Here is a 27227-nt window from a genome sequence, read left to right on the forward strand (position 1 = left end):
ATTATGGAAGGGATAAAATTTGTCAATGTATGCAAAGGGTTATAGTGAAAGAAGCCTTATAAAAAATAATCGGATTAATTCTACTTATCGGGATCTTTTAATTTATTAGAGCTTGGAGTATATTCTTTTACAAAAAAAGAAGGTTAGTTTGGAATCGTTACATTAATTGTCAGAAAAATTCAGGATTAACTCACTTCAAATTAATTCTATATCTATTGAATTCTAGATGAAGGATGAAATTTATATAATAATTTTAAATATAAAAAATAATTTAAAATTTAATTTTAATGTATTATGATCAAGACATAGTAAAGATAAAAAAAGCTAAAGTTTTGCTCTAGTTAAAGCGGATCCAGTCTGTCCATTATCGGGTGATGAACGTGATGTCATTACTAGCGGACGGGAGTTGTGATCTCTGGACGTCCAACCAATTAAATTAACGGTTCGATGATTCCCCATCTTACTGCAGCGTCCTCCCGAGTTAAAACCTTCGAGCACCTCAAACAGCTCCATGCTCAGCTTATCCTCCACTCCCTCCATGGCGACAACCACTGGCTCACCCTCCTCCTCACCCGCTGCGCCCTTATCCACGCCCCTCTCCCCTATGCCCGCCTCCTGTTTGAGTCTATGCCACACCCGACCGCCCGCTCATTCGCCGCTATGTTCAAACTCTACTCCCAACTGGGGACATACCGAGACATGGCCGCCCTCTTCGCTCGTCTGTCTAGTCTTGCCGTGAGGCCTGACGCTTCCGTTTATTCCATTTTAATTAAATTGTTGGGTCGCGATGCGATTTCACTCCACGCCCATAGTTTGAAGCTGGGACATGCATCCGATCGCTACGTCCGGAATGCGATCATGAATCTCTATGCCCAACATGGTCCTATTGAGACTGCCGAAAGGTTGTTTGATGAAATGCCCGAGAGAATGGTCGTTGATTGGAATTCCATGCTGTCGGCATATTGGAAGTGGGATCGCAAAAAGGAGGCGTTGCGAATGTTTGATTCCATGCCAGACCGCAATGTAATTTCTTGGACCGTGATGGTCAGTGGGCTCTCAAGGGCTGGGGAATTCGAGGTGGCACGGAGGTTCTTTGATGAAATGCCTGAGAGGAGCATTGTCTCATGGAATGCGATGCTTTCGGGTTACGCACAGAATGGGCAGGCAGAGGAAGCATTGAGATTGTTCGATCGAATGATGGGTGTGGGAATTCAGCCCAACGAGACGACGTGGGTCACGGTCATCACAGCGTGCTCGATGAAGGGTGACCTTAGATGTGCCGAATCCTTGGTCGGCTCTCTCACAGAGAGAAATGTGAATATGAATTGTTTCATTAAGACGGCACTCATAGATATGTATGCAAACTGCCAGAGTCTGGCAAAGGCAAGGAAGATTTTTGAAGAGATGGAGGATCGGAATTTGGTGTCTTGGAATGCTATGATTGCTGCATACACAAGGGAAGGTGATCTCTCAGCAGCAAAGGAGCTCTTTGACATAATGCCTGCAAGGGATGTAGTCTCATGGAACTCCATGATCTCTGGGTATGCACAGAATGGACAGTGGATTCTGGCGATCGAGCTCTTTAAAGAGATGGCGATTGCGAAGGGCTTGAAACCGGATGAAGTCACAATGTCTAGCATCATTGCAGCTTGCGGGCATTTGGGGGCTCTTGAGTTTGGAAGATGGCTAGTTTGTTATATCAACGAAAACCAGATTAGATTAAACATCTCAGGGTATAATGCTCTTATCTTCATGCACTCGAGGTGTGGAAGCATAGAGGATGCTCGGAGAGTTTTTCGAGAAATGTCCAAGAGGGATGTATTTTCTTACAATTCATTGATTTCAGGCTTGGCATCCATTGGCAAATGTCTCGAGGTTCTTAAATTGCTGAAGAATATGGGGGAAGAAGGCATCAAACCGGATGATATAACGTATCTTGGTGTCTTAATTGGTTGTAGCCATGCAGGGCTACTAGTTGAAGGCTGCAGGGTGTTCGAGATGATCGAAAGCCCAACTGTGGATCACTATGCTTGTAAGGTGGATCTATTAGGTCGAGCTGGCCGATTAGATGAAGCAAAGAGAGTGATAGATGGCATGCCAGTAAAGCCACATGCAGGAGTCTATGGTGCTCTTCTCAATGCATGCCGAATCCATAAAAGGGTTGAACTGGCAGAGTTTGCAGCTCAAGAGCTCTTCAAGCTCGAACCAGAGAATTCAGGCAATTATGTATTGCTCTCTAATATCTATGCATCAGCAGGGAGATGGGGAGATGTGGAGAGTGTTAGGGGAATTATGCGAAAAAGAGGTGTTGATAAAATGATAGGGTGTAGCTGGGTAGAATTTGGTGGTAAAGTGCACCAGTTTGTAGCTGGTGATAGGTCACATTGTCGGTCGGAGGAGATACACAAGATGTTGAAAGAGGTAGGAAGGAAGATGAGGGCATCTGGGTACATAGCTGATAAGAGTTGTGCCCTGAGGGATGTTGAAGAGGAGGAGAAGGAAGAAATTGTGGGGACCCACAGTGAGAAGCTGGCACTTGGTTTTGCACTGCTTGTTTTTGATGCTAAGGCAGTGATCAGGATAGTGAAGAACCTAAGGATATGTGAGGACTGTCATGTTGCCATCAAGATGATTTCAAAGATTGAGGAGAGGGAGATTGTGGTTAGAGACAACAACAGGTTTCATGTCTTTGAGGATGGGAGGTGCTCTTGCGAGGACTACTGGTAAAGCCTCAGCGCGGGTTTTTCTCCCGCTCAGCAGTCGGTGGAGAATCGCCGCCGCCGCCGCCGGACATGCAAGCAGCTCATAAGGCTCTCATCGACAAAGTCTGAGCGGCCCTCCGACAATCCTTGGTGATGGGCGGAGGTGGGGTTCGTGCCAGCCCCACGGACGCTCGCCATCTCTGGACTTGCTCGAATGCATCTGAACGGTGCACGGCATCCTTATATTTGGGGCAGCCCTCAGTCGCCTCTTCTTAAATTCCCCTTGTTTTGGCTGCTCCATTCCATTAATGTTCCCACCATGCATGGTGAAGCCCTGCATGAGTGCACTGCATGCAGTGAGCCATTACAGAGATGGGCGCGTAATGAATGGAACCCATACTACTGCTTTTGCTGATTGGTGGCATATACCAGCACGATCTTGCATGCAGTATCCGGGATAATTTCTCGTTCTCAACCCATGTCCAATTTTTGCTTTGTATTGAGTCTACAAAAATCTTAAAGTAGATTGTATCATTGTGCATACACACTATGTTGATTAAAAAAAAAAAAAAACGAGGAACATGGATCCTCTGTAGTGCATACGCAGTATAAAAAAATGGACAACCATCAAAGAAGGCAGTCCATGAGCAAATACCATGTTATACGCGACATATGTTGTTTGATGGCCACCTATCTCTTGTTGGTACAACAGAGTTTTCTGCAGTGCATGGACAACACCGCTGGGAATCCTCTTTGAAGTATGCGACATGCCTCACTTCTACAAATAAATAAATAAAGAAATAAATAAATAACAAAATAAAAAAAAAGGACAAAAAAACAAGAAATAACAGTTGTCAATACGTGTTGATTAGGCAATCCCATCCATCCAAGGTTTCACGAAGCTCCTGAAAATGAATATCGCGTATTACAAACTTCCACCCTGTAAATAGAACATAATGATACTTCTGTGAGAGGCAAAAACATCAAGTGTGCAAAAACTCTTGTCCAGATGCGACAACCATCGTCTAGAGACCAGAAAGGCTGTCCAAACTTTGCCCAGACCTCTTTACCAAAAGAAAAAAAAAAAAAAAAAACTTTGCCCAGACCTAATAAAAAGATGCCGGTTGCTAGGACCCAATCTATACATATATACACACAGAGAGAGAGAGAGAGAGAGAGAACCGTTGTCCAGAAGAAATTATGCACATATTTCCAACCTTCGGATTTGACAAGACAGCATAATTCTTTGCACAACCAAAATCACCAGGATTGTTGAATTGCTTTCCTCAAAATACGGGGAAAACAAAAATTGAACCGCAAACCGCTGCTTCTTCACAACAGATCAAATACGCAGGTATTTGGCAAAACATTAACCACAATGGCGTTGGTACTCGGATCAGCTGCAGAGTAGAGAACTGAAATCAAATAGCTCGATGCAGGTGCGCCTGAGACCGGGAAGTAATGCGCCAAATTATGGCTGAGAACGATTTATCCAGCAGAAATAAGCAGAAGAAAAAGAGATTAATTAATACATCAAGTGCAATCAAATGCGCGAAAAGAAAACAAAAAAGACTTCAATTGCAAAGGTTCACTCCACAACTCACACCTAACTCTGTTTCTTCCAACAATGTAGTTTAGAACATTAGATATCACTCATGACACCCGAATTCTTACCCAAAGAGACGACAGTAACTAACAGTAACATACCGAACGAGAAATTAATTAAATTACGCCTGAAACCTAGAAAAGCCTGACTTGGGCATGCAGGTCCAATGATTGTTGCATCCCGAAATGGTTTTCCTATTCTAATGCATCTGCAATGATACTTGTCTATGCTTTCATGCTCTAGCCCTTTTGTTGCTGCATCCTGGGCATTTGTACTGCTTGATGTGCTCAGCCCTAGCAGGTGTGATCCTGACGCACTTACCATGGAACCATCGCTCGCACACATCACAGCATATCCAGAATTCATCATTTGCATAATTGTCCCCACATGCACCGCACAACGTGTTCCCATGCTCCTCATCATCCTCTTCCTCATCCTCTTCTCCACTCTCGTCGTCTTCTTTCGGGGGAGGTATCTTTAAGGTCTTTGACTCTGCCTGCCGTGACTGCTGGGAAGCGAAGATGAGGCGGTAGGGGCAGCAAAAATTAGACTCAAGGTGTCAGACGAGAAAGAAGAAAACAAGACATTCAATATAAGGAACTCATATATACCATCTTTGAGCTTGATTTGTTGCTCTTGCTACTGCTGTTAGGGGTTTTGTCTTTCGATTGCTTCTTAGCAGTTCCAGTCACAACCTCATATATGGTGGGGAGATTATTGATCATGTTGAAAAGCCGCCTCCTGTAAAGTTATGTGATAAGATAAACCATGCCAGGCATTAACAATTTTCATCTAGTAAGTCAGAAAAGACCAAATTTCAATAAAGAGATGTGGTTCCTCAGAGAAAGCTGCAAACTGGAATATCATATACATGAGTAATGACAGAAGATATCTTCAGCAGTCTACCAATTAAACAGGGAAAGTAAATACAAAGTAATAACTGTAAATACAACCACAACATAGGGCAAATATTTGTGCAAAGGTAAAAATCTTCAGGTTTGAAAGCTGCAGTTCACCACAAGAACATAGATCATAAGGTGCAAGCAGCTTTCAAGTTTGATCAACATTCAGCTATATATTAGCAGTTTCATCCATAAATAGGCGTTGTCTAAAATAAGCAGTCTAGACGACCACCACCCACCCCAAAACAACAAAAACAAAAAAACAAAAAAAAGGAAAAACAGAAAGCAGCAAAAAAAAGAAATGGGGAAAAGGCTATGCAAAGAATCTATTACCTGTACAAGCAGGTCAGACATCATTATAAAGGAAAAATACAAAATCAAAAAAAGCTTGCATATAGAAAATGAACTTAGTCTCTGATCCATGATCGAGAATTAAACCATCATGATATGAAGTAAACAAGGAGATAAATTAAGCTACCCAAATAACATGAGAATTAAAGACACAAGAATTAATGATGCCTGAATATCTAATTATTGAACTTGACTCATTTGTACGGAACTATGATCCTCTTCAGTGTATATCCATAAAATAAGTCTAAGTAATACCTTTGTCTGCAAGTCACTTTCAAACTAGGTCATTGCACACCAGCCGTTCCAAGAACCATTTTGTAGGCACACAAGGAGATCAAATTAGTATAGATTTTGCCCCAGGTATAGAACAATTTGTATTATTATAGTAAGAAATATAAAATTTGACACCATCACAAATATTAACCGTGCAATGTGTTCTCTTTCTTCGCAGTACTATCAAGTCATATTTGCAATTTATAATAGTGAATCTTCATGACCTAACCAAGTCACCTACGAACTACAACAGCCTCTCCAGAAGCCCAACAACACTATCTTACTCGAGAAAACATTGATATTGGTTCATGCATATGATTATTTAAGACAAGAAAGGAATAATCCTGGGAAATCATTGAGCATCTTTATGCAGCTAGGTCCACATTATGTTTAACTCTTTATCGGCATCGAGACATTCAAAATGCTTCAAATAATTAGTCTCTGGGTGCAAATTTTGCCTCTAGTGCTTTCTGCAAAAGCTACTTATCCACGTGTATCATGTGCTTTCAGATTTTAATAGTTTTCTAACAGTCAAATATGTTTGTATACAGAGAAGTTTGTTTCAAGTATATTTCCACCTAATCAACTGTGTTTTGATAACTACGTAACTGCACCCCTATTCCCTAATTCTCTATGGACGATGCTCCAAGTTCAAAACTAGTTAGTGCTCCTCAAGTATTTGGACCTAGGTAATTTGATCAGCTGGATCTTTCCTCCCTTTTTCTCAAACAAGAATTACTCTACAAGTGTTTGCTGCTAAATCCTTACATAATTTCAAATCCTATACTGGCATCAGTGAAAGGTTAAGGTGTCTTTTCATTGTAATTGAACAGAAAACAGTGACATGCATGGCAACCAAGTACAGTAATCATAACCATAACAAAACACATCATCATAATTGCGTGTCTTTTTTCTAAAACCAATCCCACTAAAGGAAACCACCTTTGTCAACAACAATTGCTTTAAAGAACTTTTCTCGCAAATGTCATCAAGATTTTTGTAGGTCCTCCCATCATATTTCCACATCCTTTTACCAAATTCCAATCCCAGTTCCTTACCCATCAGATCTTTAACACACATGACACTACCAGCTCTTTTTCCTTACTTGCATTACTTTAAGGCTTCGCCACTATCTAAAAGAAAGTTCCCCTCAATCTCAAAGGTATAAAGTAAGTACAGAACACCCCAGAACTATCAACCGCCACCCTTTCATCCACCTAAATATGTGAAAGATATTTTCTTCTAAATCTCCATTGTTTCATATAACAAATGTAGATAGCAAAATATAATATTCATGTATTTTTGGGCCATAACATCAGCCTTCCTTTGACTTTATTGCCGCTAAATTACATTCCACATGTTAAATTCTGGTTCACATGATTAAATTGACCATCATTCTCCAGAGTTTTCCTCCACCATTTTAAATTTCACACTCACCCCTATTAAATTTTTAATTGTCTCAACACATTTGCAGATAATATACAAATTGGCACATCTCTTCAATTAACCGCAACCAGTTGATCAACTATGGATTCACCATGCTTAAAAAACTCCCTCACCTCATCACACCAAATTCTAGTTCTTGGAAGGCATTCCTTCCTATGCCCTTAAAGATATCAACATAAATCTAGATTGGTTTCTTTCTTTAGCACCAACAAACCAGCTTATTCTACCATTCTCTCTTTTCTGAAAAAATCAAGTAACAACAAGGAGTACATTCATCCTTTTCATAACTCTTTCTATCAATGACCAAGAATAAATATAGCAACCCCCCAATTTACCTTCTTAGTGCAAAGTCAAATTAGATCAAATCATTCTACTCAACATGGTGTTATCATTCTTACTAGTTCCTTCCCAATGTGTATCTTAAATCTACGTCCACAGAAATTAATGCAATTCATCTCTATTTATTTTGACATCACCATGATCACTCATCTTCCATTATATGGGATTTGTCGTATCTTCATTAACCTGTATAAGATTGTCAATCGAATAAATCCACATCCTCAGATACCTTTATATACCACATTTGGTATTCTAAACAGTCCCATACTCAGCTCTCTTACTTTTTTTCTTTTCCAACCTTGTTACAAGCAATTATATAAATTATAATTTATGCTATGATAATCATGTATACTTCCACCTCATCTACAAGGCTTCCATCAACAAATATGGAAATAACTTCTTGATCACCATTTGCACGCTCAAAAGCACAGAGTTGCAAGGAGATGAGAGACCAGGCACAATTGAAAAAAAGTTGAAGTGGTATCATAAATATAAGTCATAACAGCTGTAATATCAAGATACAAAGAGATATACATTGACTAAAATGACATGAATTTACTAATTACAAATTAAGCTCCCCTCCATGATCAAATGAAATGGTGTATCAGACATGCATCTCATCACTAGTAGCATCAGGGGAAGAGGGTTGATGACTGTGCGGGTTGCATAGAATTTATGATACACAAGTTTTCTATACAAAGGAAAAGAGGGAAGTGGGGGCGTTGGGGTGTCGTACCGCCCAAGAAAAAAGAAATCTAAACAAGATTTCTTTTGGATAACATATTTTAAATGGGCTGTTTTGTTACATGGCTATTTACTTTACCACTATAAAGGTCTACATAATGTTCATTATTGATGCCCAATGACTCTACTGTTAGATGTATGTCCTAAAAGCCAGATTGGTTGAAACATGCACACACTCTAGCGACATAATTTTATAATTATAAATTTGAAATAAATAAAATCTGGATTATTTTTTCATTCATGTTGTGTTTAAATTGTGTCCATGAATCGTCCGAGGAATTAACGGATGATAACACGTATTCTCAAAAATTGAGAATTTGAGGCACGTGTCATTAGTGGTTAATTTCTAAATGCTCTCGTTCGATAGAACGTCATGGGGACGATGATTGATCCGGACAGATCGATGCATGGATCACTTCCCTTCGTGAATAGATGAGTCTCGAGTCAAGTGTGGGGATACTTGAGCGAAAGTCCAGGTGCTTAATAGAGATTAAGAGTACTGAGCGTGACCAACACGAGAAGTCACTAGAATGGCTGCCCACTCGTCGGTGACTTGCTCAAAGTTGCAGTGGTGTAGATAGTTCTTTAACCTGCGATGCCTCAGCTGCTTACAGCAAGGTTGCTATAGTTTGACTGCATAATAACTTGATCTTCTAGCCATTTGGAGCCTTGAGATGTATGTTGGCTACAGTAGATCCATTGTAGGAATAGGATGAGCATCAAAATGAAATTTGTCGACCCCGATAGATAGAGAGAGATCCAATGTAGTTCATAAAACTGAGTCCTAAAATCCATGGTCATGGTAGATGAATGATGAAAAAAAATTTCATAAGATTTCACATGGACTCGAGTCAATTGAATCTGACATATGACGAACGAACAAGTTTGACGAGTTATCCTTAACCAGCATCTTATCGGGACTCACGATAGAAGAATCGAACTGCACCTAGAGGTTCATTATTCAGTTCTAATGGATTGCCACTACATACTGCTAGGTGTCACTGGTGGATTGTGAGACTAATTAAGAATCGTTTTGATAATCAATGATTCTTAATTGATTGAATTGGAAAGAGTTCCAATCCTTCGAAAAGAGTTTCCATGATATTGTTGATAGAGATCACAATATATCTTACTATCGGATGGAATTAGACCTATGGGGTCACACAAACAAGAATTTTGATCTAAGATTGCACAATTGGGCTAAGTGTAGTCTGATTGAGTTAGAATTAATTAAAGTCCTAGCTTTGGGTTTAAGAAAACCCTGCTAGCATATGGTTAAACCCATTTTTTCCTACTTAATTTGGGTTCCCTATCGGATAAGACTCAACCAAATTGAAGCAAGCTCATTTAGACACCAAGAGTTGGAGTCCTTAAAGCAAGCCACCCATGTAAGAATTAAATGATGGGAGGGGGTGCCAACACATGTTTTCTTCGACTAGATAAGAGGCACACGCCGGCATGGATAAGATCCATGTGTGTGCCGCTTACTTGGAGATAAGGGAGGGAGAAAGAGGGATAAAACCCATCCTCTTGCAGATAAGGACAAGAATGAGGAGGTTACATCTGAATTCAAATTTGAATTTGAATATGGATTCGAATTTGAAATATTTGAATTCGAATCTGGGAGGATTGAGTTGAGCGACAACTAGCCTATCCTTGGTGTACGCCAATCTGAATTTTTCCTTGGTTTTGTGCAATAAAATGAGGTGAAAAATCAGGGTAGGCGGCAGCCTAGCAAAGTCCTGCTTTAAGGCATTTGATCCGATCAAATGTCTATAAAAGGGCCCCAATCAAATGGTTTGACAACTTTTCTCATTAGAAGAAAAATCCCAAAGCCCTTCTCTCATATCCACGCCTCCTCTCCCTCTTCTCTTTGATCTCTCATCCTCTCCCACGTCCAAAGGTGTTGGGCGGCCCATCTGGTGGTATCGAGGTGTCGAGTTCCATCGATATACGCGAAGGAACAAGAAGACAGCGATCAGGCCTTGATCAGAACCCTATCGAAGATCTGATTGAAGGCTAATCTAGGAGCTTGCAGATCCATCTAAGAGTAGACGGATCGAAAACGGAGAGAGTATCCTAATCCGAATCCAAACGGATACCTGTAGAGGCCGGACACGTGCACGGCTTAACAGCGAACCTCAAATCCACGATCATCGGTTTGCGGAGTTCATCTACCCGCACAAGGTGATGATATGATCATCATTAATCTCATTTAAAATTGTTTTAAATTTCTGATTTTCTTAATCTAGATGCATGATCGATCTTGCTACGATCGAGATCTGATCTTGATCGGATCGCATGTCGGATCGAAAAATTTTTGAATTCCACTGTACCCTAATCAAATCGATCGGACGTGCGATCATTCCTTCAACTGATATCAGAGCCAGGTTGTACAGATCATGCATCTTAAATTAAGATCAGATCTAAATCAAATTAGATCTGAGTTGTGTTTAGATTTGAATTAAAAACGATTAGATCTAATTTAGTACATGAATCTGAAATTGCATTAGATCTAGATTTCAGCTTTTCAAAATGATCAGCGTGTTTAAATTAGATCTGAATTTTTTGCTCTTATTAGGACTGATTTTTATGCTGAATCTAAAGGTTATGATTAAATCTGAAACTTAAGATTAGAGAATTAAAAATCAGAAACCTAATTAAGTGCATAAATCTTAACATAAGTGTTATGTTGCATGAGGTGTATTTTGCAAAGGATCATGTCTAGATCTATTTTGCATGAGATGTAATTAGATCTGAATTACATGTTTATAATCTGATTTTTATTTGATACATGAGATGTATGTTAAATCTATGTTGCATAAGATGTATGATTAAATCTAAAATCAAATTTAATAATTAGATTAAATCTAATTTAAAACATGTAATAATGATCCTATTTATACATGAGATGTATGATATCTTTATCCTTTATGCATATATGATATGTGTAGATGTAGTGTCATTTCTAAGTAGCTTAGTACTCCTCAAAGTCCATGGTAAAAGCCGTCCTGCCATAGAGGACTATGATGGAAGGGATGCCGCATGAATTGAAAGGAAGAACTGCGAAATGAAGAAACTTAATTTTCTACAAAACCCTAGATCCAAAAACCCTAGGATCTGTTTGTATATGTTGCATTTAAGTTGTTTAGAATTGAAAATTATTTCCACATCTAAACTAGAACTTTTAATGATGCACATATAATCCGAAACATTGAAACTTGTGGCTGACACGCCTGTCGAGTCAACTCAATTTTTGTTTGAGTCGACTCGATACTCTGATGAGTCGGCTCAATTGGCAAATGAGTCGACTCAGTTGTGCAGACAGAGGCTTACAGGATTTCTGTTCGTCACAGGTGAGTCGACTAAGTCTCAGAGTTGAGTCGATTTACTGTGATGAGTCGACTCAAATCCAGAGTGAGTCAACTCAATTCTGAGGACAAAAATTTGGTATGAGATACAATGTAATGTAGTTTAGAACTAAAATTATTTCGACATCTAAACTATATCCATGTTCATAATGCACTTAATTAAGAATTAAGACATGAATCTAAGAGATCTAAAATTGAGAATTTAAGATCTGAAGTCTGCATAAAACATGGGGTTTTGGGTATGTATAGCTCAATAAGATCTAGTTTTGAGCGATTGATCAAACCGAATCAAAAATTGATTAGGATTAAGTCAAGCGTGCTCATGACTAATCCAATAGTTGTAGATTGGTTAGATCGATTAATAGCCATATATCATCGATCAACTCAAAGACCTAATTTGGCTCAATGGTTCAAGCCCGAGTCTAGGCTGACCTATTCGATTCTAATTGATCAATTGATGTCTAAGGCAAGTCTCGATTGTGATTTTTAATTGAGATCATGCTTACCTGGCCATGCATAAATTGTGTCTAAGACAAGCATCTATATCCCTCCCAATGATCACACTTATCTGACCAACTTGATCGATTAAGTTTTGAATTAGGTTGCTTGATGATTCGAGCTAGTCCATGCCACTAGATTAATCATAACTGTTATGATTAATTAAGGATGAGACCTAAATCAAAATCTCCTCAATAATATTAAGTCGAGGGGTCTTCCACCATTATAGAGTGCCGTGCCCTCTTCCATGTTGACTGTTCTGGACTGGATACAGTGATTCAGTTGCATCAGAGGAGAAGCAACTACTTTATTTGTAGTAGGATGAAGATAGGGTTGGACCTAAGATCTGTCAGATGAAGATCCAATGACGGTTTCACTCGCGCTCAATGGTGGGTCTGACTTAACCAAAAAATGAAATCAAAATCTATCAGATGAGATCTCAGAACTTAGAGACCAAATCTGCTGCTGCAATTTACTTGAGAAGCATTGGCAAGAGTTGACCACCCATTGGTTGACATATTCACCAAGACCTGTCAGGTGAGGTGGTGTGCCAATTGGTGGGACCGCAGTACCCACTAGGAACCCTAACTTGCGAAGGAGTTTCCGCTTCCTAACCCGAGGAGTGTTAGAATCCAAAGAAATAGTGGGAGCTCCGCAGAAATAATGAGAACTAAGTTTGTTTCTAAAATAAATTCTCTAGAATAAACTAAAATTAATTACAAAAGTCTAACTAAAAATTTCCTCTCTGTAGAATTTTGTCTCCTTCTAATAGTCTAGCCTGCATCTTAAAAATCAACCAATTGTCAAGTTCCAACTATAAGGATTGGCTAAGGGACTTGAAAAGCATTTTGAGTTCCAAGAAGCTAGATTATGTCTTAAACCAAAAATGTTTATTGGGACCATGAAGTGTTCAAAAGACACCTTTAGAAGGTATGTCGGACTTGCTCGTGATTGAGACTAACCTAGCGATTTCTTCTACTACCAGTATACACTTGTGCACTTCAATGCAAGGTCTTAAGAAATGTAGAAGGTTGAAACAAGGAGAGATGACCCTATGAGTAAGCAACAGAGCAAAGATTACTGTTGTTGTCGTAGGGACCTATCTTCTTCGATTACCGTCTGATTTCTATCTAGAACTGAGAGATTGTTACTGTGTACCTAATACAAGCAAAAATTTGATTTTTATTTCATACTTAGCACAGAATGATTATGAAATTAGTTTCAATAAGGACCATTGTACTATTTATTTTGAAAATAAAATGATTGCACATGGTCACTTAATCAACAGTTTCTATCATTTGCATGTTGCTGCAGATGAATCAATTAATTTATCCGAGCAAACAGTGAGTGACGTTGGATCTAAAATATTCAGAGATGAAGTTAACCTAAAGTACATGTGGCACCTTAGGCTAACTCATATCGGAGAAGAAAAATTGACAGATCGGTGAAAAATGATCTTTTAGACTCGTTCTCGGATGAGTCGATTTCGGTCTGAGTCCTGCCTTCAGAGAAAGATGACCAGACTACCCTTTGTAGGACACGAAAAAAAGACCACTGAAGTACTAGGTCTGGTACATAGTGATACATGCGGCCTATTTGATGTGCCGGCCAGAGGAGGTTCTCTACTTCACCTTTACCGATGATTTTTCACGGTACGGATATGTGTTTCTTATGAGACACAAATCTGAAGCCTTTGAAAGGTTCAAGAAATTCAGATTTAAGGTAGAGAAGCAAACTGAGAAATCACTTAAGGTACTTCGATCAGATCGAGGGAAATACCTAAGTGAAAAATTTCTCAGTTATCTCAAAAAAAATGATAGTCTCTCAATGGACTCCACCTGGAACGCCTCAGCTCAACGGGATTTCAAAACAGAGAAATCAGACCCTATTAAATATAGTTCGATCCATGATGAGCTTCACCGACTTCCCTTTATTTCTTTGGGGACACACTCTAATGACAATCAATTATTTAATTAATAAGATTCTCTCTAAATCCATTCCTACCACACCATATGAAATGTCGCATGGTAAGAAGCCGAATTTTGGTTATCTCAAAATTTGAAAATATCCGACCAATGTCAAACGACAACGACGGATAAATTAGAGACTAGGTCTATGAGAGCTCGTTTTGTAGGATACCTGAAAAAATCTTTAGGATACTATTTTTACCTCCCGAAGGATCATAATGTGATTGTGAACCAGCATGCCAAATTCTTAAAAAAAGATTTTATCAAGATGGAGATAGTGGGAGGAAAATTTAGCTCGAAAAGAATGTCTCTGAAGAACGGCGAGTCATAAAACCTAAGGAACCCATTCCATCTCGTAGATCCAGTAGGATCACACGTCCTCCTGAAAGATACATGGATATACTGGAAAAGGATGTAGAGAAAATGTTCCTCATAGGTGATATGAACCATGCTGATGATCCTAAATCTATGACGAGACGATGTCAGACATTGACTCCAAAAAATGGTTGGAAGAGATGAAGTCAGAGATTGACTCAACACATAGCAACCAGATCTGGACCTTAGTAGATCCACCAGAAGGAATAGTTCCTATTGGGTGTAAATAGATCTTTAAGAGAAATTGGATCGGATGGAAAGGTGGAAACCTTTAAAACTAAGCTTGTGACTAAAGATAATAGTCAACGCGAAGGTGTTGACTATCAAGATATCTTTTTGTCAATAGCCATGCTGAAGTTCATTAATACACTGCTTGCTATTACAGTAACTCATGATTATGAGATTTGGCAAATGAATGTGAAAACTACCTTTCTGAATGGATATCTTGAGGAAGATATATATATGGAGCAGCTTTTGAATTTTACATCCAGTGATGGAGATCACAAGATCTGCAAGCTAAAAAGATCCATTTACGGACTAAAGCAAGTATTTCGGAGTTGGAATACTCGATTCAATGATGCGATCAAAAAGTTTGATTTCATCAAGAACGAGGAGAAATCGTGCATGTTCAACAAGATCAGTGGGAGGGCTGTCACATTCCTCACATTGTACGTGGATGACATCCTCCTAATTCAGAATGACATCCTCATGATGACTTCTATGAAACTTTGATTGTCCAAAGAGTTCTCCATGAAAGACCTTGGAGAAATATCCTATATTCTAGACATAAAGATTTATAGAGATAGATCTAAAAAAATGCTTGATCTTTCACAGCAACTGTACATAGAGAAAGTGCTGAAGCGGTTCAGCATGGAGAATTTCAAGAGAGGTATATTATCCTTCAGTCATGGAGTTCATCTCTCCAAGAAGATGTGCCCCAACACACCTAAGAAGATTTAGCTTATAAGCAAGATCCCTTATACTTCTGCTATAAGAAGCCTCATGCACGCTATGCTATGTACTCGACCTGATATTGCTCTTGCTGTAAGTATCACAAGCAGATATCAGTCGAATCCAGATGAGGAGCATTGGATTGCTGTGAAGAATATCCTTAAATACTTAAGAATGACTAAAGATCTCTTCTTAATTTTTAAAGATTTGCGGGTACAGAGATACACAAACTCAGACTTTATGTTTGATATTAATGATAGAAAGTCTACATCATGTTTTGTATTTCTGTGTAACGATGGTGCAGTTAGCTGGAAGAGTTTCAAGCAATTGATTATTGCAGATTCCACCATGAAGGCAGAATACATCGCCGCGTTGGAGGCTGCTAAGAAAAAATTCTGGTTCAAAAAATTTATTGCAGAGCTGGATGTGATGCCACCAGATGCCATTCCACTCTGCTACAACAACAATGATGCCATAACACTCACTAAGAAACTGAGGTCTCACCAGAAGTCCAAGCCCATCGAGCAACAATTTCATCTGATTCACAAATATCTCGAGAAAAAATTCGTCAAGATGCAGAGTCAACTCCACAGAGAATATGACTGATCCGCTGACCAAGCCGCTGAGCCAACAGAAGACTGAAGCTCACCTTGAGAAGATGAGGCTTAAGTTCATGGTCAATAGACTTTAGACCAAGTGAGAGTTTATTAGATGTATGTCCTAAAAGTCAGATTGACTGACATACGTACACACTCTAGAGACATAATTTTGTAATTGTAATTTTGAAATAAATAAAATCTGGATTATTTTTTCATTCATATTGTGTTTAAATTATCCATAAATCGTTCGAAAAATTAACGGATGATGACACGTATTTTCAAGAGTTGAAAATTTGAGGTACGTGTCATTAGTGATTAATTCCTAAATACTCCCATTCGATAGATCATCATGAGGACAATAATTGATCTGGACAGATCGATACACAGATCGCTTTCCTTCGTGGATGGACAAGTCTCGAATCGACAGTGTGGAGACACTGAAGCGAAAGTGTAGGTGCTTGATAGAGATCAAGGATACTAAACATGACTAACACGAAAAGTCACTAAGATGACTGCCCACTCGTCGGTGACTTGCTCAAAGTTACAGTGTAAATAGTTCTTTGACTTGCGGTGCCTCGGTTGTTCACAGTAGGATTGCTGTAGTTTGACTGCACCATAACTCGATCTCCTAACCATTCGGAGCCTTGAGGTGTATGTTGGCTATAGTAGATCCATTGTAGGAATAGGATGTGCATCAAAATAGGATCTGCCGACCCTGATAGATAGGAAGAGATCCTATATAGTTTATGAAACGGAGTCCTAAAATCCATGATCATGGTAGGTGAATGATGGAAAGAAATTTTCATAAGATTTCACATGGACTCGAGTCGATTGAATCTGACATATGACGGACGAACGGATTTGATGAGTTATATCCTTGACCTGCGTCTTGTCGGGACTCACAACGGAAGAATCGAACTGCACCTAAAAGTTCATTATTCAATTCTGATGGATTGCCACTACATACTGTTAGGTGTCACTGATGGATCATAAGACTAATTAAGAATCATTTTGATAAGCAATAATTCTTAATTGGCTGAATTAGAAAGAGTTCTGATCCTTCGAAAAGAGTTTCGATGATGTTGATAGAGATCACAATATATCTCACTACCAAACAGAATTGGACCTATGGGGTCACACAAATAAGATTTTGGTCTAGAATTGGACTAAGTGTAGTCTGATTGGGTTAGGATTAATTAAAGTCTAAGCTTTGGATTTAAGAAAACCATCCTAACACATGGTTAAACCCATTTTTTCATACTTGATTTGGGTTCTCTATTAGATAGAGCTCAACCAAATTGAAGCGAGCTCATTTAGGACACCAAGAGTTGGAGTTCCTAAAGAAAGCCACCCATGTAAGAATTAAATGATGGGTGTTTTCTTCGGCTAGATGAGAGGCGCACACCCACATGGATAAGATCCATGTGTGTGCCGCCTACTTGGAGATAAGGGAGGGAGAAAGGGGGATAAACCCCATTCTCTTGCAGATAAGGATAAGAATGAGGAGGTTACATCTAAATTCAAATTTGAATTTGAATTTGGATTCGAATTTGAAGTATTTGAATTCGAATCTGAAAGGACTGAGTTGGGCGACAACTACCCTATCCGTGGTGTACACCAATCTGAATTTCTCTTTGGTTTTGTGCGACAAAATAAGGTGAAAAATCAGGATGGGCGGGCAGCCTACCAGAGTCCTTTTGCTTTAAGGCATTTGATCCAATCAAATGTCTATAAAAGAGCCCCAATCAAACGGTTTGACAATTTTTCTCATTAGAAGAAAAATCCCAGAGCCCTCCAATCATATCCACGCATGTTCTCCCTCTTCTCTCTGATCTCTCATCCTCTCCCATGTCCAAGGGTGTTGGGCAGCCCATCTGATGGTATCGAGGTGTCGAGTTCCATCCGATATATGCGAAGGAACAAGAAAGCTACAATCAGGCTTTGATCGGAACCCTGTCGGAGATCTGATTGAAGGCTGATCCAGAAGCTTGTAGATCCATCTAGGAGTAGATGGATCGAAGATGGAGAGAGCATCCTAGTCCGAGCTCGAGTGAATACCTGTAGAGATCGAGCACGTTCGCGGCTCAACAGCGAACCTCAAATCTACGATCATCGGATTGCGGAGTTCATTTACCCATGCAAGATGATGATGTGATCATCATTAATCTCATTTAAAATTGTTTTAAATTTCTGATTTCTTTAATCTAGATGCATGATCGATCTAACTACGATCGAGATCTGATCTTGATCGAATCGCAAGTCGGATCGAAATATTTTTGAATTCCGCTGCACCCTGATCTGATCGATCGGATGTGCGATCATTCCTTCATAATGTTCATTATTGATACCCCACTGACTTTACATGCCTTGAACTAATTTGGATCTCACTTAAAGATCCATTTAATATTTATCAGATAGATTCCTAGGACCAGAGATATTTGTTTAAAAGGTTTCTATCATCAATTGGGCCATTGTAGCCGAAAGAAAAGATGATGCATTAGTCCAGTCAGGAACAATAACTTCTTAAGTCCCATGTATAACATTAATATCAACTTTTCTTTGCTTCCGTCTGTGTTGTTAATGGTTAGATGAATAGTAGCTGAAGTTTACCTAGCTGGGTGCTGCAGACGATCCCATTTCAAATCAACTTTTGTAAACAGAACCCACACATGTCCATTAACTTTCTTGCACCATCACCATCCATGTCAAGCATTGCTCCCTGAACCTCTTGCTTTATTCATCAACTCCTTTCCAAACACAGCTAGCTCCTTAATCTTTGCTAATGTGATGGAGCATTTGAGGTTGGATCACCACAGCTCCATACTCATGTCAAAACACGGGTAACAGTAGATTTTCTTTTTTTTTTTTTTCAACACTTGTATGCCTCAAACAGTTTTCCTTCAAAACACCAATTTTGTTACACATGGTCGCTCTTAACAACTTGATATAAGAATATAACATCGCACAAACACTTTTTATCAATGTTCGAAAAGACTATAAGCAGAAAACATGCAACTGCTAACCTCCGAGCCCATAGATGTCTGGTTACAACCTCCAACAACAGCCCCCCCCCCCCCCCCCCTCCCCCAAAACAAAAAAATAAAGGAACCCAAAAAGAAAAAAAAAAAATTTGGGGACAAAGTTTAGTACTAGCTGATAAATTGATCATCGTCATACCAAGAAACAAAATTTAAATAATGACCTAATAATAAAACATTACTCAGATACATATAATCTACATGCATGTTAAGACTTACGACTCCAAGTTCAAATCCTGAAAATAGAGTATTTGAGGTACACTTTCTACTAAATAGACCCCTCCTCCTTAATTTATCTCCCAGAAACCTCAATTAAAGGTCCTTTAAATCTACGAAACATTACCTTCCTTTTGGATTTCTTGACGTAAGTTCCTAAAATGATTCCAATTTTCTAGAATTCGCGAGAATCCATGCTTCCATTCAAGCAATTACTGATCATCGATTGCAGTCCATGAGCAAATATTCCCTCTTTAACTCAAGAAAGAAAGAAGACAGCCCAAAATTGACAATACAGACTATACACTTAAATAACTAACTAAACAATCCCAACAACATAATAAATCTTACAATAATGCTTAAAAATTTGTGCATAACTTTTGGGTAAAATTGGCTGAAACACCTGAAACCAGACTGGAATCTGTCAGTTTTGGTCAAACAAAATCAAGAAAGCCAAAACTAAAGGAAACAAGGGTCAATTTTGAATCAATATCAACCAGAATTTAAAATCTCGATGCCACTTGACCAAAACCTATAGTAAAGTCATTCCCAATTTTGAACACTGATACATACTAAATGCTAAGGATGGTAACTAACAGACTAAGTATGCAAGATTAAGTATCTCAGATACGCAACCAATAAAGAAAGAATCATGGTTTACAAATTTCCCTGAAACATTTGCTTCATAAAAACATTCTGTAATCTGTTACTTCAAGTGAAAGAAACAAAATTGTCCCAATCATTGAAAAATTGTTTCAGATGTTTCAATAAACCACATCAAATTCATCCAACCATCATTATTTTAAGCAAAACGAGCAACCCACAAAACAATTTCAATAATGACAGGACCATAATATTTGAGTTCAAAAACTTAAAGAAGCATAGGCTAAAACTGAGAGTTTAATATTGGAAGGAGAAAAACGAAACTTGGTTGTTTACCATGCTTAACAACATTACATAATGATTTGATCTAATCAGTTAAAGACAATAAAAAGAACAAAGCATTAGTAAAAATAGCATTCTCATGCGAGAACTATAGTTTGGAGGCCGCATGAATAACAGATAAGGAGAAAGATAAAACAGTACAGAAAGAAAAGAAGACCTATCTACTGTACACAAGAAGAAAATCTTGTTAGCGACCTTAGAAGAAAGGGAGATGTCTTTACTGTACATGTCCTGTAAAGGCTGCATGCTAGCCAAACTTGTCATGTTTCCAAACCCAGCAAAGTGCTAAAGTAAACTTCCTGATTCTATACGTTATTATATACTAACCATATCATGAAGATAACAAATTTTCTTCCTGACAAACATTTACAACAGAGTGAAGAAAAGTATGCCATAAGTATCTGTAATATCAAATTAAACACTGAAACCAACAATGAAATTTCAAAAAAAAAAAAAAGGTTTAAGAATTTAATTAGCCATGACTTTGGATGGCAAATGAAATATAATGGGCAAAAATGATAAATATGGTCCAAAAAATCTAACTAAGGTTAGCTTATATGTGGACTTGGTGCCAAATCAACAACCTTACCGTAGGTTGTGGCAAATAAATGATTTCCTATTCTACAAAGTAGTCATGCACAAATACATCTAATGTCAAGAGGACAACTTCCAACTACCAAGTTCTTGGGCACAGATTTCTGTGTCTCATTTCTTAAAAGCTTACTTGCTCAGAACAAGCAACGAGACCAATAATAACTAGCTGAAAAGACCAACACAACTCATAACTTTATGCTAAGGCAACTAAAAATCACCAGGCATGTGCACATAACCAAGCAGTCCATGACGTATGATTCAAAGTTTAGCCAATAAATAAAAAAAGAAGAAAAGAAAGTAAAGTTCAGAATAGAAGCCACAAGCCAAAAAAAGATGAGTTTGTTTATAAGCAGATAATACAGAACCATTAGGGTTCACATGTATGATCATAAATCCACCAATCTCTACAGTCATAAGCATACAAGCCTTTTCAACAAATAAGCCTATTATATGTCCTTTTCATAAACATTGCACTGTTTACATTCTTTAGTGTACTTAGAAGAGAGTAGTTCCTCAGCCTAATTTATACTCATCCTTTGAGTAGGTCCCATAAAAATGGGATCGTTCAGCACATGGTCCCCACCTGAGAGCACAATACATTTGCAACATTCAAATCCAAAAACCATTTTTTATTTCAGGTATGGTCTTCATCTCAAAGACAACCTTCACAAAATTACTTGGACATATTAGGATTTCCAAGGGCAGGCTTCATTCTTGATGGAATACCCTAGTAGATTACCAAGAAAAAGTGTTTGAAAGAAAAAAACAACAAACATGTCAGATCACTAATTAGAACACTTAAGCATTTGTTTCCAGTAATATTAAACTATCTACACTTGGTGATGAGCTTATTAATAGTCATATTATGTCAAATATTGAAAGGAGAATTCTCCTTGAGAGAGAGAGAGAGAGAGAGAGAGAGAGAATGCAAATAGAAACTCAATACAATGCAATTACAAACACAAGGTTCAAAAGAAGAAAAAAAAGACTTAGCATGCTTATGCCCCAATTGATTGTCCTATATAGATGAAGCAGCACTTGACATTTGTGGCAAGCAAAAGACTTTCTCTGATCTTAATGATTAGGGAGAGAAAGATGAAAGACAGAAGAAGCAACAGGCCTGAAAAAGCAAGCAGATAAAATAATAAATAATTCTCTTTTTGACCTGATGTTAGGCAAGGATAAGCTTCTACTTTGCCAAAGAAGAAGATACAGTTTTCAGAGAGTAATGTGAGGATACACGCACAAAGAAGCAGATCTTGTGACAAAAGAGGTCATGATAAGAATTAACGAATCCACAATGATGTGGAGCAGTTAATGCTCATCCAATTTATTTAACATAACTTCCAATCATATTCTTATAAAGGAATCAATGAAAGAGAAAAATAACCTTTAGTTACAAGCAGAACATTACAAATTTGTAGGTCATTTGGCAATGCAAGAATTACAAGGGTCATGCAGAAATTAAGTCAGACTTGTTCAAGGAAAACAGTCCTTTTTAACTTCTTTACATTCTCACCGATCACCATAATTTTTTTTCTTCGATAACTAAAAATCACATTAGTACAGCCCCATAAGTTTTCTGCCTTTCGATAATAAGGACTAAGATAGAGTTTAAAATTTCGCAAGAAATGTGGGAAAGGTCAATGTAACAGTACATCCAATTCCTAGAAGCGAAAAATAGAAGTGAACACATAGAATTGCACCTGGAAAATGACATGCCATGGTAAAAATGAAAAGAAAAAACCTAATAAGCTAAGTACCAGCTACAAGAGGACTTTCATAAGACCCACATTCTTGAGTTGTTGTTAAAATAAGCTTGCAATCAATTTGTTAGTAAGTCCAGAATTCTAAGTGAGATAACATTGTCAATGCATCAGATCTTTAAAGTTATCTACTGTATATTGTGGGGACTGCCGACATAATTGGTTCAAATGATTGTCCAACCTCACTTTGGCCTACCATTTGACAGAAGTAACTAATGTTATATACATCAATCAGGACACTTTCAATGTTACCATGCATAACTTGGATGTATCCTGTACCAAGCAGGGTTTTAAATCCCGTGGGACAGGGCAGTTCCAATTTTTTCATGGAACGGAATGCACTGCCGTCCTGTCCCGTCCCAATACTTGGGATAGAGGACGTCCCAATCGAAGCGCTGGAACACTAGTGGGACGGTCCTGTCCCAACACATGGGATGGTACCCCATCCAAGTGTCCCACTAGGACTTGAATCCTTCGTACCAATAACATATGGTAGGCCATCCAAGTCATTGGATCAACACTGTTCATCTAGTTCTGCATATCTTAAAACACATGAAGTGAAAATCAAAAAAAAAAGAACTAGATTTTTAGGAACTACCATTCCAGACAAACTTGAGTTTTATTACTTAATTCTTTTTTACTTAACAATCATCAGCCATTTAATCTCCAAAACATCTGAAATTTTGGACATTCATGATCAACAATGTGGATGATTGATTTCAATATCCCATCACATTGTTTTATGATACCCAAGATGAAGTAAGTAGATACAAATATATAAAAATGCATTAGAAAGGGGGGAAAAATCAAAAGAAAGGCTCAGCTATAATTTTTGCCATGCTATGGCCTACATCAGATGCAGAAGAGCAATGAGATGTCACCTTGCTTTTTACATTGCCAACGATATCAGTACAAATAAGTAGAAAAATACTTGCATGAAATCAATTGTGCTACCTTATACCTTCTCAATCAGCTAAGAAAAGATACTGCTGATGGACAAAAATACATAATATTATCATGTAATAGTACATATATACCATTTTCAAATGTTTAATAGGTTATAGTATGTCAAGCCACATATATGTGCCAAATGCTGTGTTATGCAACTTTTCATGCATTGCACTTTGTTTTGATTAAAACATGCATGACACCTTATAACCTTTAAAAGGATGACCAAAGTCCAAAATCACTAATCAAGAACATAGATCAGAATTGTGTGAAGAGATGCAATTCTTTCAACCATCAATCCATGAACAAAAGAAAGCACTAACAGCATAACCACATGCCTCACAAATCCATAAGTTCTCAATGTCATGAATAACGAAAGCACCTTACATTATTGTCTTTACATATATAAATCAGTTGCTGATGATAAATAGAAATAAAGAGAAGTTGCATAATGATATACTTTTCAAGGTGGAAAAGTATTTGAATGATGATCATAATTGCATCGATAACAGAAAAGGTAACTACATAAGAGGTCCTGCTCTTAAGCACAAGGAAGAGCACCAAGTATCACTAAGCCATCAATTTTTCTGTACTGTCATAGTCTCGATTCCAAAGAAAATTTTACCTGGCCTCCTTGTCAAACCCAAAGCGAGCCCCAAAATAGAATGCAACAGCCAACAACCACGCATCACTGTGAACTGCAACTAGTGACAGCCAATCCTTTTCATCCATCCCATCCCTGGCAAAATTAATTCCTAATGCTGGCTCAGGAAGCTCTGGAGGAACTTCCTCGGCAGGCAAATTTACTTCCCAGGTCTCATTGGGAAGTCCATAAAGACACAAGTTCTCCTTTTCTGCCAATACAATAAAATGTTCAGTATGAAATATCCTCAGCATGTAAGACTCAAACTGCTGATAGAGTAAAGGATTCTCCAGTTACATAAATCACATAGCATTCAATAATCTGTGGAGAAATATGTAGTCGATTGCATTGCACAAATAGTAATTACAGAAAAATGCATTAAGTAGCCATTGAAGTAACTGAAAGAATTGCTACTCGGTAAGCAGCAGAGATAATGTTTTTTTTAAAACGGTCATTACACAAAAATTGGATGAACAAATTATGACCTGCCTACTTCTAAATCTTGTACAGTGGAAGTTATACGGTTATCAATCACAAGAGAGGCCTTTTAATCAAATATCATATACCATAACCAACAATCCCTATACACAATATAAAGAATTGTCTTAAAGCACCTTCTTTACCACGCAAAACTCCATCCATGATCTCCGGAAATGCAAAGGCATTAAGTATAAAGACTGAGAAAGGGAAAAAATATTTCAGTCCCAAACAGCTACATTTGATTGGACGAAACACATGAAATATTATCCATAGCTTTCACAATATGACGTAACATCTAAAGGGGCCGAAACAACAAAATTTGATCTTTCAGCGTCAGATCATCTGAGAAAACAAAGAAATCAAAAGAAGACCTGTTAAAGGAGGTGAAAATGTTCTAATACCACCACCGGACCTAATCGAACAACAAAACCATAAATGGCGGAACCCTAACACCAACGGATCGAACCAAAAAAAAAAAAAAAAAGGGATGACTCACCGGGATCACATAGCTGGTAGAACTTGTCAACCTCTGCAACACCAGCAACAAAGACATAAAAAACATTTTTTTCAGAAACCAGCCACAACACAAACAAACCAAAAATGGAAAAAAAAAAAGCCTCAAAAGCTTCAAAAATTCGAGCTCAAGAGTGGGAAAAGGGGAGAGTGTATGAGAGAGAAGAAAGGAAGAGACCGGTGGTGAGAGCTTTGATCATTCCAGCTCGCCGGCCTCTAAAATCCCGGAAGACCTCCTCTGCCGTACGAGAATTGTACGTCCCCGCAGCCCCCTCCATTTCCCACGCGATAGTAGACCAGGCCGGTGGACCTTGCGAGCTTCAATGGCGGAAGCGAGCAGGGATTTCGCCCTGGAATCGCAGAACACCAATTAGACTTCAGAGAGCGAGAGAGCAATAAATTAGGGCTCCCAATCTCTGTCGAGAGATTAGGGTTTCCGAGAGCGTTTTCGGCCGAAAGGGTTCAAATCCCAGCTCGATGAGAGGAAGAAGTAAAGAAGCAAACTACAGAGAGAGAGGGGAAAATGGAAGGAGGGAAGGTAGCGCGATATGGAGGGTTTTGTGGGTTTTTATTTGGTCGGGAGGGTTCTCATTCGTTCTTCTTTTTCGTTTTCAGGCTTTTACTTGGTCCTGGTGGCGTCGGGCGATGTGCGGTCATCTTACCGGCCTCAAAATCGTAGCCTTGAACTATCGGAAATGACTTCCATGTCCCCGCCAAACGGAGGTGGCACACCTATCAATCCCTCCACGATTCCCATCCCATTTGGATGGGCATGTGGATGGCACGTGGCAAGCATTTTGTGGCATGATTTTATTTTTTTTGTTTTTTTTTTTTTTTGGGCATGATTGGTGCATGCTTTTGGAGCAAATTAGATGCAATTCAAGATTGAATTGGTGATTGCTCATAGTCCTTGGGAGCGGTCTTGATTTGTGGATAATTGCTTATGTTGGCAAATTGAACAATAAAGATAGGTTAATGTTGCATTAAGACCTACCACAGGATGATTATATAATAAAAAGTAATTTTATTGAAAATAATAAGAAAATAAAAGGGTAGCCATGTAACTTTATTCAGTGATGTGTGTGTTTTATCTAATATTTTTGAGATATTTTTTGTAATTTTTTATATCATTCTTATTCATCTACAATAACCATGAAGTTAAAAAGTAAAGATTTATCTTTAATTTTATATACATATATATTTATTATTATTATAATAATCTCTAGCACTGAAGCCAACAAAAAAATAACGAGAGATTTATTGTGTGACTAATGCCTCCACATTTCTATTGATAGTCTTGATTATTTATTTATTTTTTTATTAGATCGATGATATTAAAAAATTATATATACACACACGTATGTGTGTACATATATATTATGCCTCCAAAATTTTTTAATATTATTTTGAAACTTTTAGTTTTATGTTGCCAACAATTTGCCCTCTATATCTACTACCGTGTCAATCATATTATATATATTCTTTGATTTAGCAAAAATACATCATGTATGATTTTTGTTTGAATGATTCTGAAAAAAGATAAAGTCAATTTTATAGCGCACATATTAACATAAGCATAGCAGTTGAGATGAATATTTTGATCATTTACGAAATTTTAAATTTTAAAATATTTTAAAAAAATTAATATATTTAACAATGTATATATTATATCATGATAGTATATATTTTATTTTTTTAATTAATATGACAATGCAAGCTAGGAGAAATTATTAGACATGCATAAATACATAAGCAAAAAATCTCATGTACATATTGTGACTCGCAAAGATCCCTCTGATTATGGTCCTTGGATTCACGTCAAATCAGAATAATGAGAGAGGCAAGGGTTAGTTTATGTTATATTTTTGTGGTTGTTGCTTGCACATTATTGACTTGTTTATTTTTTTTTTTCAAGTTATAAAACATCAGCAACAAACCATGTCTACCTTATTTATGACAA

General features: G+C 38.0%; 2 protein-coding genes across 10 annotated transcripts; one reads left to right on the forward strand and one right to left on the reverse strand.

Annotated features, from left to right (window-relative positions):
- The first annotated feature begins 337 nt into the window (after positions 1–337).
- On the forward strand, positions 338–3316 carry LOC105034636 (pentatricopeptide repeat-containing protein At3g62890). Its single transcript, XM_010909858.4, has one exon. The coding sequence runs from the start codon at positions 448–450 to the stop codon at positions 2725–2727; it is 2280 nt and encodes a 759-aa protein (XP_010908160.3). The 5' UTR covers positions 338–447; the 3' UTR covers positions 2728–3316.
- Positions 3317–4250: 934 nt separating this feature from the next.
- On the reverse strand, positions 4251–25886 carry LOC105034646 (PHD finger protein ALFIN-LIKE 8). Of its 9 annotated transcripts, none has more exons than XM_073258293.1 (7): positions 25446–25886; positions 25251–25283; positions 24889–24951; positions 24257–24485; positions 5817–5840; positions 4920–5049; positions 4251–4816 (listed from the first exon to the last, which is right to left on the reverse strand). In XM_073258293.1, exons 1-7 carry the CDS (start codon positions 25543–25545, stop codon positions 4541–4543), a joined length of 855 nt encoding a protein of 284 aa, XP_073114394.1. In that variant the 5' UTR covers positions 25546–25886; the 3' UTR covers positions 4251–4540. The 9 variants fall into 9 exon arrangements, with proteins under 9 accessions (XP_073114394.1, XP_073114413.1, XP_073114492.1 ...); XM_073258312.1 differs by having other exon boundaries at positions 4251–4813; positions 25446–25881; XM_073258391.1 differs by lacking the exon at positions 24889–24951 and having other exon boundaries at positions 25446–25877.
- Positions 25887–27227: the final 1341 nt, after the last annotated feature.

This window comes from Elaeis guineensis, chromosome 1, assembly GCF_000442705.2.
Source record: "Elaeis guineensis isolate ETL-2024a chromosome 1, EG11, whole genome shotgun sequence".
Classification (NCBI taxonomy): Eukaryota; Viridiplantae; Streptophyta; class Magnoliopsida; order Arecales; family Arecaceae; genus Elaeis; species Elaeis guineensis.